General features: G+C 42.1%; 1 protein-coding gene across 2 annotated transcripts in view; it reads left to right on the top strand.

The window, feature by feature from the left end:
• LGI2 (leucine rich repeat LGI family member 2) overlaps positions 1-12,548 on the top strand; it is a 47,748-nt gene that overhangs the window by 15,294 nt on the left and 19,906 nt on the right. Inside the window, exon 3 of one of the 2 annotated variants that reach the window (XM_069744652.1) lies at positions 9,441-9,512. The exons of the other annotated variant lie outside the window; for it this stretch is intronic. Coding sequence (XP_069600753.1) covers positions 9,441-9,512 — 72 coding nt within the window. The remainder of the gene's footprint in view (positions 1-9,440; positions 9,513-12,548) is intronic. 2 annotated transcript variants of the gene reach the window in all.

Below are 12,548 nucleotides of genomic sequence, written 5' to 3' on the forward strand. Positions count from 1 at the left end.
CGCCATATACTTTAGATAACCATTATTTGTCCGAGCATTGGGCTGGCAGATATCTCATCCAACTGTCCCATACGCAGGAGCGCTCCCTCCTGTGATTTCAGCGAGGAGTCACTGCCAGACATTTCTTGCGGCTGCTTATCTCTTCAAGAACAAATTATTATTATTATTTATTTATATAGCACCATTGATTCCATGGTGCTGTGCATGAGAAGGGGTTACATACATATAGTTACAGATATCACTTACAGTAAGCAAACTAACAAAGACAGACTGATACAGAGGGGCGAGGACCCTGCCCTAGCGGGCTTACATTCTACAGAATTATGGGGAAGGAGGCAGTAGGTTGAGGGTTGCAGGCGCTCCGGTGTTGGTGAGGCGGTAGCTCCGGTATTGGTGAGGAGGCAGCGGGGTCAGTGCAGGCTGTAAGCTTTCCTGGAGAGATGGGTTTTCAGGTTCTGTCTGAAGGATCCGCATGAGGTTGATAGTCGGACGTGTTGGGGCAAAGAATTCCAGAGGATGGGGGATATTCGGGAGAAGTCTTGGAGGCAGTTGAGTGAGGAGCGAATAAGTGTGGAGGTGAGAAGGAGGTCTTGGGAGGACCGGAGATTACGTGAGGGAAGATATCGGGAGATTAGTTCAGAGATATAACAAATGAATCTGCAGTCCGAATTGGACATGCTAGATCTTTGTCTGCCCCAAAAATCATCTGTTATGGGTCCCCATACACTTTAGGCTTTTGTTGAAAAATGCCGATTTTGACGGCTGGCGTTAGTCTAATGTGGATGGAGTTTTTTACCCTTTAAAAGGGTTGCGCACTAGTCAGACAACCTCTTCTCAATCACTGTGTTTGCCTCGAGCAAATTAATAACATTTATACTCACCTCTGGTGCCAGTGCCGTTTTGGGGGTATTGGCACTAGCTCTCCAGGGGCTTATGTCACATTGTTGTGTCACATGATCTCTGCAGCCAATCCGTGTTGGCTTCACTCTTCCCACCTTTGGAGGAATCAGACATGGAGGCTGCTTTCTTACTTCCTCTTTCATATGAAGGTGGGGAGAGTGAAGCCAGCGCAAAGTGACAAGAGCTCCGGAAGAGCCAGTGCCATCCCAATAGAACAGCACTGGCTCCAAAGGTGAGTATAAGTGTTATTATTGTACGTGGGGCAACATAGGGATTGAGGAGGGGTTGTCTGATAGTGGACAAACCATTTAAAGAGGTTGACCAACAGAGTACAGTATATATACGGTATATATATATATATATAATCTCCAATGTCAAACATTTGCACTGATTCATGACTATTTAATTACAGAATGTCCCTTACCCACCCACCTTAAAATGCAGGTTGTACTATTGCAAAGCATTATGGACCCAGATTTTAAAACTGTAAAAAAAAAAGTGCTTTAAAAAGAAAAAGATGCAGACGGGATGAACAGAAGGCCCGTGGGCTAGAAGCATGTGAGCTCCTTGGTATCCTTCTTTGATGAGACATTTCCATAGAGGAAATACTTAACAAGCCACCTCCTTTTTATTCCGTTACGCTCCAGGTATCTGACATCTACAATCAGTTACTGCATATCCTGACCCCTTGAGATGACTCGGTTCTTGCAGGCTGAAGCTACTTCCAATGAAATTAATCATAATTCTGTATACAGTGTGCTCTCTAGTGAAAGTTACAGGTAGACACAAATTTATAATCTCGAAAAATTTAATAATCCCTGATAGTTGATTGTCCTACTTCTCAGATCCCTAGAATAGGGCCCCATCTCCAGCTGCTGTGAAAGGAGACATTAGAGTTTCAAAAACTGCTTAGCAAGGGTTTTGGAACCGTGTGATAGAAAAACTGAGCTCCAACCCCTACAAAAATTAATTAACGTATCAGCTTATTATTGTGAACCAATTTTGATTACCGTAATTAAAAATGGCATATTTTTAAGGCTAGGTTCACATTGCGTTAGGGCAATCCGTTTAGCGCTAAGCGCTAGCGGATTGCGCTAACGCGATGTCTTTTTAGGGGTCGCATTAAACGTCCCCGCTAGCACAGATCCCCGATCTGCGAGAGCGGGGAAGGACCTCGGGCGCGCCTCGGACGCTGCAAGCAGCGTCCGAGGCGCGCCACAAATGAACGGCACATCGCTAGCGCGTGCCTAAAATGGCATGCGCTAGCAATGCGCTTTAACATTGCTGGCAATGGGAGCACTAACGGACGCGGTCCATTAGCGCTCACCCGAAAACGAAATGAGAACCTAGCCTAAGGGAGTCTGTCACCACAGAAACATAAGTGTGGCCAAAAAGTTCAGTGCGCCTTCCCTAGTGATGAGCGATCGTGTTGTGATAAGGCGCTATCCGCACATGCTCGAGGGCTAACAGAGTGTCTTTGGTGTGCTCGAATACTATGTTCAAGTCCCCGCAGCTGCATGTCTCACGGCGGTTAGACAGTCACAACACATGCGGTGATTTCCCGTTTGTTAGCCAATCCCTGCCTGTGTTGTGGCTGTCGAACCGCCGTGAGAAAGGCAGCCGCAGAAACAAGAAAATATCATTCGAGCATGCCGAAGACACTCTGTTAGCACTCGAGCAGATAACACCTTACCCGTGAGCATTCGTGCATCGCTAGTGGAGATAGATGGAAAACAAATAGGTGGGAAGGAGCGCTGGACTGTTCGGCCACCCCAAGGAGGCACAGAGCGCCTCTGCTGACAGACTCTTAAAGGTTAGAAGCATAACCTACTTATATGTTATGTTCTCCCCAGGTCGGAAATATAATATAATACTGTGATTTTACATGAATGTGTCAGTGTAAATGCAGTAAATTGCTTGGCTGTAAATATATGAGATATGAGGGACACAGCCATTTCCCAATAACCTACAGAGTTCATCTATTATTAATCCTAAACGGTAGATCTAAAATAAATATCTCCTGTAAAGAATGGTATTTTTGCTGTAATTATTTCTTTGGAACCTTTACAACCCTAATTCCGCCCTCCTAATGGTGTTTTTCACATTGTTAATATACATTAGACGCTTTTTCAGACTTGGCATTTACAGAAATCAGCAGTTAACATTTAATACACCTCCTCGCAGAAAAGTAGAAAAGCTCTGTATTAGACCTCATTAATCAAAGCTAAATCAACGCTTGGAAAATGGACGCGTGCTCCAAATGCATTCTTCATACAAAGTACATAGCTGGGATTTATAGCGAATTGAGGGCGAGCGGATTACAATTTTTTATATTCTCAGCTATTTCTTATATATATTGTACTCTTCAAGGCGTTAAGCCAGAAATCTTATTAAAGTGAATTGTATAAAACTAGCCACTAATAATATTCTCTCATAAGTATGTACATTTTCAAAGAGGTTCTTAAAACTGTGAAATAAAGTAATTGCGGGGGAAGACTTTTTTCTCAATATACAGTACTGTCAGTAATCCACTGGAGAAAATGTCAGTCCATCTCTCTCCAGGTTGACAAGACTGATTTTGCCATTCACTATGTTGTATATCTACTGTAATTGAGGAGATTTTATGTTTAAAGTAAAAAAAGTAAGTACGGTAAACTATGGCTTATATATTGTACAGTATTGGGCAAAAGTTTTGGGCAGGTGTGGAAAAAGTTCTGCAAAGTGAGAATGCTTAAAAAAAATAAATGTTAATAGTTGATTTTTATTAGTTAACAAAACAGCGAAGTGAATGAAGAAAAGAGAAATGTAAATCACATCAATATTTGGTGTGTCCAACTGCCCATCCTTTGACTTCATGACAGCATCTATTCCTCTAGGTAAGCTTGCACACAATTTTTGAAGGAAGTCTACAGAAGGATTATTCCAAACATCTTGGAGAACTAGCTACATATCTTCGGTGGATCTAGATTTGTGCAAATCCTTCTGTCTCTTCTTGTGATCCCTAATGAACTTTAAATGATTTAAAATAAACTTTAAATGCTTTCAATAAAAATGTTGTACTAATTGTCTTCTGCAGCTTGCATGCATTACAATGCACTGCAAAGTGCCTAATCCTTGTCTGTTAAATCTGTTAGATGTCTCCCTGTCAGTTAGGTCTCTAGTCCCTCTCTCTCCTACCCTGAGCACCCATCTAAGCTCTCAAATTAAATCAGAGTTCAGCTTAGATCAATTCAGAAGAGGAGAGAAAGGAGCAAGAGACTAAGTTGTCATGAAGACGTTTGATGGATTTAGCCCAACAGAACTAATCAGCTTGTAGTGTATTTGGATGCAGCCAAGCCGTAGAACACAAATAGTACAATTGCTAATAAGTTTTAATGCAGAAAACATATACAATGCAGTAAGGTGTCACGTTGATGACTCTACAACCCACACAAGTGGCTCAAGTAGTGCAGCTCATCCAGGATGGCACATCAATGCAAGCTGTGGCAAGAAAGTTTGCTGTCTGTCAGTATAGTGTCCAGAGGCTGGAGGTGCTACCAGGAGACAGGCCAGTACACCAGGAGACGTGGAGGGGGCCATGGGAGGGCAACAACCCAGCAGCAGGACCGCTACCTCCATCTTTGTGCAGGGAGGAACAGGAGGAGCACGGGTGGTTAGCGCCACCATACTCACAGCGTTCACTGCTCTGATAAATACAGTATGTGATTCTCCAGAATTTCTTTTAGTCTTTGCCTGATGAAGAGGCCTGTGTAGTCTCGAAAGCTTGCAATTTGTTACCATCTTTTCAGTTATCCATTAAAAGGTATCAACCACTGAGGACTCTCAATTCTAAATATTTTTCTATCTACTGGCTAACACGGTACCAAGATATATATCTTTCCTGCTCTCCTCAGTCATGAGCTGTCTCGCTGAGCTGCCTTTTATAACATTTCCAACACTACTGCATCATCCTGCTGCTGGTAATCTCCACCTGGCTATAGAGAGGCGCGACCACTCTCTTCAGAAATCTGACCCTATCATGTTCTGCAGCGGTGAAGTTCTCTGGCATATCCCCAAACAGGAGGTGGTTTATTAGGCTGCTCCCCCCATCACTCCTCGACTGACCTATTTGCTAGTTCAATTTGTGTCTAGTTTCTTGCAAGGTGCTTTCTCGTTTTGTCTCTCTTGTGTTCTAACACAACACAATTACTGGGCAGGGGAGGAGGAAGAGAGGATACAGATAGCACGGCAGGGGATCACAGCTGATTCTTTCTGTGAGGTAAAATATTTCCCTGCCTGCTTTTAAACAATGTTTTACTTCAAAGAAAGAATCATTTGTGATCCCCTGCTGTCCTGTCTGTATACTCTGCTTCCTCCCCTGCTCAGGAGATGTGGTATGATCAGACCATGGTCCTGAACAGTCAGACACGGCCATTACACGGTACACAGCAGGGGCAATATTTCAGCACAGGAACATTTTATTTAAACACATCCAATTGTTAAAATTATTATTCCAAGATCTATTGATTAAAATCAAGTTTCGTTTGCGGGAAAACCCCTTTATGTTTAACGGTGTAGAATAAATTGTGCATATTAAAGCTGTAAAAATGAGCTGGTGGAAAAGTAACTAAAAAATAAAATAATAATGCAATTTTTCTTACAGTTTAAAAGGCTACCTGACCTATTCTATAAAATGTGTTTTGCTTATGAAATGTATGCCTGATTTTTATTTCTCATGCATTTTTAAAACTGCTATAACTTTGCATGTACTGATTTTCGCTTTTTTTGTATAATTATTATTGCTGTTATTATTATCCTTTTTGTTTGCTTTTATCCATATTTTATTTTGATAACCTTTATGCACTCAAATGCCAGTGCCTATTTTGGGAACCACATGACCACTACACGCCCTATATATAAAAGATTTGACTTTATTAATGCTGCATGCTCTACACAAGGAGCAGACTCCATCTGAATAGAGGTGCGGCCACCCAAAGTTCTCTCTGAGATGACTGCACCTTCTAATTTAGGAAAATGGGGTGCAGCAAGTCATCAGGAGCAACACCATAACTTGATGTTGATTCATGCCTGCATTGATGACTAAGAAAGCTTTTCGGAGTGTTCTATGCTGTTTAGACATTTAGGCCGGGATCACACATGCGAGAAACACGTCCGTGTCTCGCATGTGAAACCCAAGCTCTGGCGCCGGCACTTGGGAGCGGAGCGTGCGGCTCCATGTGTTGCTATGCGGCCGCACGCTCCGCCATGGAGTGCCGGTGCCAGAGCTTGGGTTTCACATGCGAGACACGGACGTGTTTCTCGCATGTGTGATCCCGGCCTTACTTCACTTGTAGCCGACACACTTTCTTTTAATACTAGGCAAAGTAGGAGGAAACCTAAATTATTGCAGCCCTCTAATTCCTCTACGAGAAAAACACATGGCTAAATAAAAAACGAGAAATACACAGATAAAATAAAAAGAATATTTTACCAAAACAGAGAACCACAATTATAAAACTTGGAAACTACCGTATAAACTGTTAAAAAATGTACTAATTAATAGTCATTCTATCAGAGCAGCAGCACAGACACTGATTTAAAGGGAGTTTTCATCAATAGTTTTTTCTACCTTAGCTTGCCCCATTGAAAAATAATAAAATACGCTTTTGTTGCCCTTCCCATGTTCAGTGCTGCATTACTAGTACTGGGACTCAATAATAGGTCACTGGGACCCAGTGTTAGGCTGGGATCACACATGCGAGAAATACGGCCGAGTCTCGCATGTTAATACCCGGCATGGCATTGCCGCCGTCACTCAGGAGCGGAGCGTGCGGCTCCATGTATTGATTTGCGGACGCACGCACCGCTCCTGAGTGACGGCGGTAATGCCGGGTATTAACATGCGAGACTCGGACGAATTTCTCGCATGTGTGAGCCCGGCCTAAGGCAAACCTCTAGTCAGATCTTTGTTGTCAGGCTAATGACTGCTTTGCGACCGCTGCAGTCAATCACTGGGCTTAACCGCTCTACCAGTTGCTTGGCTGCAGTGGTTACTTGCACTGTAATGGTGACAGTAAAATAGAAAAAAAAATACTCAGAGCAGCAACAATAAAATTAGAGACATTAAATTGGTTAGTTATGATCTGGTGCCGGGTCCTCTTTAAGCAGGCGGTCTCTCACTCTCTAGTGTTCGGGAGGAGGAGAGTAGAGGTGTCACATTTTAGGCTGGGGTCACAGGACTGTGTTTCTTTCAATCAGTCCAATTATGCTAATCACACTCTGATTAGAGTTTGATCAGAGTCGAATCAGAGTGGGATACGATTTTCTTGAATGTGGAAAATAAAAATACCTTTTTCTCCATCTTCTCCATTCTGGCAATCCGTGAAATTCAGACTGCCATCCGAGTGTGGGCCAATTTTTTTCCACAGATGCAAAGACATGAATGGCTGAGTGCGATCCAAGCTGCAATTTTTTTCCTGCGACCTACGTGGGCAAAGGAAAAAATTGGATTAATGCACAGCCCCATAGAATAACATGGGGACGAGATCTATCCATCAAAATAACGGATAGCACTCGTCCGATTTTTACAGCAGTGTGCACAACACAAGCCCTCTAATGTCATCTATTAGGCTTGTACTGTAGATCCAGCGTCTGCGATGGGGCTGCAGCTCCATTATATTTGTAACATGGAAGGAATAAGAACAGCTTTGTGTTAGTGAATAATAACGAAGGAAATCTATGCCATATCTTATTTTGCTTTCATGTGAAAGGCATCACAATAGCACTGCACATGGAGAACTGCAAGCACTGTGAAGCTATCACTGGAGGTAGACTTTAAGTGCTCATTCACATTAGCGTAAAAATCGGCCGAGTGTAATCTGATAAAAATAAGGATTGCACTCAGACTAATGTTATTCAATGAGGCTGTCACGCAGTGACTAAGGACTGTGGGTGCTTACCTGATCCCTCGAACTAGGGGGCGCCCTAGTCTATCCCTTACTCCTGAAGGTGGAGACACCGGGGTCACGTGCCTTGCTATACTCTTATCTTAGCACTTATCTGTTCCCTCACCCACCCAGGGAGGTGTGAGACTGAAGTGTATAGGATTACACTAACCAGACAGACACACAGGGATGAAAAGAAAACTACAATCATAGAAATCTTCTCAGACAACAACAGAGTGGAACACAGAGGAGGGAAAGGAAGGAGAAACCAAATAGGAGAGGATGAGGATAAGCACGCAATCCAGCTCCACGCCGAAATCGCCTGAACAACTCTCCGAATGCCTACTCCAAACACGAACTACTCAAACACCAAACTAGGCAGAATGAACTCAGAACAGCCGATACCACCCCAGAGAACTACAGGAGTTCAACCAAGGAGTTTAACCCTTGCAGCGTCAAAGCAAAGAAAGCCAACACTGCTGTTCTAATTACCACAGGTGTATGCGACACCAGATGCTGCGATCGTCTGACCCCATTCTGTCGCGGTATCCCCGTGAGAGAGGCAGTGCAGATCAGCATTTTTTTTCTCAGCTGTATTTTGCGTGAGGAAAAATTGCAGCATATTTTGAATTCACTCCAAAATCAGATGAGTGCGAGAAAAAAAAATTGGATATCATACTGACCATCAGTATACCATCCCATAGGAAACCAAATGTTCCTGTAAATGTTTAATAACTGCTGAAAACGGATGGCACACGGATGACAAGTGAGAAAAAAATCGTCTCACTTTTCTGGATGAAAATTGGACCAGTATTTCTATGTCCGTGTGACCCCAGCCTCACCCTCTCAATAGCTAATACAGTTGTGGCGTAAATGCTAATTAGGGTTCAGACGAGGGTATAATGCAGACGGGTGCTGTCTGAGAAAGAATCGGACACTGACTAAAGTAGCTCAGTAGGGCTGTCCACATGACAGGTTTTTCTGACGTGCAGTTTTTTCAGATTGTCCATGGAAAGGACTTGCAGCGTGCAATATTCTCTGCCGAGTCGCGGATAGGACTTGCCCGCTTAAGTCTATGGATGCGCAAAAAAAATCGGTGCAGCACCCAGTTTTCATAGACACATTTCATTTATTAACCTAGGAAACTGTATTTGACCATGTACATTTTAGATGTATGAAAACGGATCGCACACGGACGTAAAAAACGGACGCGGTGACGATATGGATGAAAATCGTCCCAGTTTTCTGGATGAATTTTCATACGCTCGTCTGCAGCCGGTCTTAATAAAGATGAATGAATTCCATCTTTTCATGCCATTATATAGATAAGAGCTCAGCGATACTTAATTTCCAGTTTTTGTAAAGCACTCCTGAAGGTTTTCTTAAGATCACATTTAAAATGCAGAGTGCCCTGCTGTACGGGGAGGGCGAGGCGATGAAGATTTTTAGCTAAGAGCATGAGTCCTCCTGAAGCCAGCGCAGGTTGACTCAGCAGAGAAAAGGCAGAATATTGCACTTCTCAGAGCTTTGCAAGAGCAGTCAATAAATTCTGCTCGACTAATTCTGAGCCCCATAAAGTCTGGTTCGCTTCTTCTAACCTGCTGTCTTCATTTTCAGCTTGCTGAATTCTAACTCATTTACTGTCATTCGAGACGATGCCTTTGCTGGTCTCTTTCACCTTGAATACCTGTAAGTGCTCCATTTAATGTCATTTTTTTGATTCTGTTCTTCTTCATCTTTTGGCATGTGCAATTGTATGAACAAGTATTCATGTGAATTTATGACCTACTTAATCCTTGGAGGACCTTAAGTTTATTCAATCGCATTGGTTTCAGTTTAATACTATGGGACTCTTCGGTTTCTTGGTCCTCTAAGGGTTTGTAAAGAAGCTGCAAAGTCCTTTTTGTGTTCATTTAATTTTTATTTGAAGTACAATATATTTTTTTATACCTGAAATTAAGCCCTACCTCATGAAATTAAGCCTTACCTACATGACATGTGGGAGCTCCATGGAACCCTACTACTCAGTTTTAGGGTTCGCTCACACTGTAGTATATTTCATCATGCGAGAGATTCGGGCTGATTATCCTAACGACCCTTGAGTTTGAGCCAAGTTTAATCTTCATATGATCCGAACCTCTCGCATGAGAGATTCACAGCACAGGTATGGAGAAGATGGAAACTTAATCTCTCCATCTTCTCCATTGTCTCTGTGAGGCATACATCAGGCAACACTTGGATGACATCCGAGTGCAGTCCAATATCTTACACGCACCCATAGACTTGTATGGGTGCACGTGGTCCGAATATCAGAGCCACTCACAGCATGCTGCGATTGTTTTCTCACTGCCCATAAAATAACATTGGGCTGAGCGCTAACTAATAAAACATCGGCTAGCACCCGGCCGTGTTATACGCCAGTGTGAGCGAACACTTAGAAACAAGGAATATTGACATGGAGATGATGATAATACTCAAGTGTAGATCTTTTTAGTCAAGCGCATAGTAAATGCTTTGCTTTTTTGACACGTAACCAAGTAAATAACGAGAAAAACTGAAAATAGTTTGGAGGACATGCCCTTTTTTATTTAATATGAGAAAATCATGAAAGGATTCATTCTTTAACTATGCTGTGACTTTCTCCTGAGGGAGAGGGAGAGAGCTGCCTTATTCAGAGTCTGTGTAGGACCTGCTAGATACAGCCTAATGTGAATTAGCACTTAAAAAAAGTTATTTACAATTAGATTGTATTTTTTATACAATTTTTTTTGTGTTTCCAGCTCCTTTTTAATCTGTCACCATTTTTTTGCCACCTAACCTAGGAGCAGCATAATGTAGGGGTAGAGACCCTGATTTCAGCGACGTGTCACTTACTAGGCTGCTTACTTTTCTTTTAATAAAATCACTGATTAATCAGCAGGTGAATATCACTAGAGGACTAGTAAACCTGCTGCCAGGTAGTTAAGCATATTAATGAACTCTGTATGAACCCACCCCATCACTGATTAGCATATTTCTGAGTAAACTGTACATTGGCAGAAAGCAGCCAATGAGTGGTGGGGGCGGGGTTACACAGAGCTCAGCATTTAGAGAGCTGCTAGATCTGCTGCAGATAAAACAGTGATTTTATCAAAATGACAGCAAGCAGCTTGATAAGTGACACATCACTGTAATCGGGGTCTCTGCCCCTATCTTATGCTACACTCTGATGGGTTGAAGACACAAAAGAGAATAGTAAAACCAAAAACACTCAGTTTGAAAAAATGTTGCAGTAATCCGCAAGTGCTAGTAAAAGATGTAAAAAACAGGGTATTTGGTTGATACGTTTTTTGCAAAAAATGTATACTAAGCTGCTCTACCAATCTTCACGGTATACCCTTATCAGAGCAGTCCTAACTAATGTATGCAATCCCTATCTGATGTATTTAAAAACCTGATCATCTGTATATAACCTGTGTGAACAGGGTTCAGAGAGGAAAAATCCATGTGTGCATACAGGGTAGAACAGCTTTTGTGCAGATAGCCCAAGAGGAGTGGTGGAACTCCCCAGTCTTGTAGACACAAGAGAACAATTATGGAAACAGGAACACATGGGCTACTTGCACAGTGAACAAGTCTGTATGATCATGTTCACACACCACCAAGAAACCTGAAGACACAAAAGAGAATAGTAAAACCAAAAACACTCAGTTTGAAAAAATGTTGCAGTAATCCGCAAGTGCTAGTAAAAGATGTAAAAAACAGGGTATTTGGTTGATACGTTTTTTGCAAAAAATGTATACTAAGCTGCTCTACCAATCTTCACGGTATACCCTTATCAGAGCAGTCCTAACTAATGTATGCAATCCCTATCTGATGTATTTAAAAACCTGATCATCTGTATATTACCTGTGTGAACAGGGTTCAGAGAGGAAAAATCCATGTGTGCATACAGGGTAGAACAGCTTTTGTGCAGATAGCCCAAGAGGAGTGGTGGAACTCCCCAGTCTTGTAGACACAAGAGAACAATCATGGAAACAGGAACACATGGGCTACTTGCACAGTGAACAAGTCTGTATGATCATGTTCACACACCACCAAGAAACCTGAAGACACAAAAGAGAATAGTAAAACCAAAAACACTCAGTTTGAAAAAATGTTGCAGTAATCCGCAAGTGCTAGTAAAAGATGTAAATAACAGGGTATTTGGTTGATACGTTTTTTGGTAGAGCAGCTTAGTATACATTTTTTGCAAAAAACGTATCAACCAAATACCCTGTTTTTTACATCTTTTACTAGCACTTGCGGATTACTGCAACATTTTTTCAAACTGAGTGTTTTTGGTTTTACTATTCTCTTTTGTGTCTTCAGGTTTCTTGGTGGTGTGTGAACATGATCATACAGACTTGTTCACTGTGCAAGTAGCCCATGTGTTCCTGTTTACACTCTGATGGGGCAGCATAAACCTGGTGGCAGAGTCCCTTTAAAATGTTATAAAGTGAGTCTTTGTACTGTATTTTTCTTACTTTTGGGTAGGCAATCCCAATGCGGGGTCCTAAACTGAACACTGAACCAAAACTTCACCAAACGTCCTGCATCTCAGTTGAGAGAAACTTGAGAACTGATTCTAAACACATACTTCTTTCTGTTCTTATCTGCCCAGTAGGGAGAGAAATTCAGTTTACTTTTTTAATTTTGATTTTCTAATTTTGCTATGCAAAGTTTATTGCCGCAAATTCAAACCAG

The sequence above is a fragment of the Ranitomeya imitator genome, chromosome 1 (genome assembly GCF_032444005.1).
Source record: "Ranitomeya imitator isolate aRanImi1 chromosome 1, aRanImi1.pri, whole genome shotgun sequence".
Lineage (NCBI taxonomy): Eukaryota > Metazoa > Chordata > Amphibia > Anura > Dendrobatidae > Ranitomeya > Ranitomeya imitator.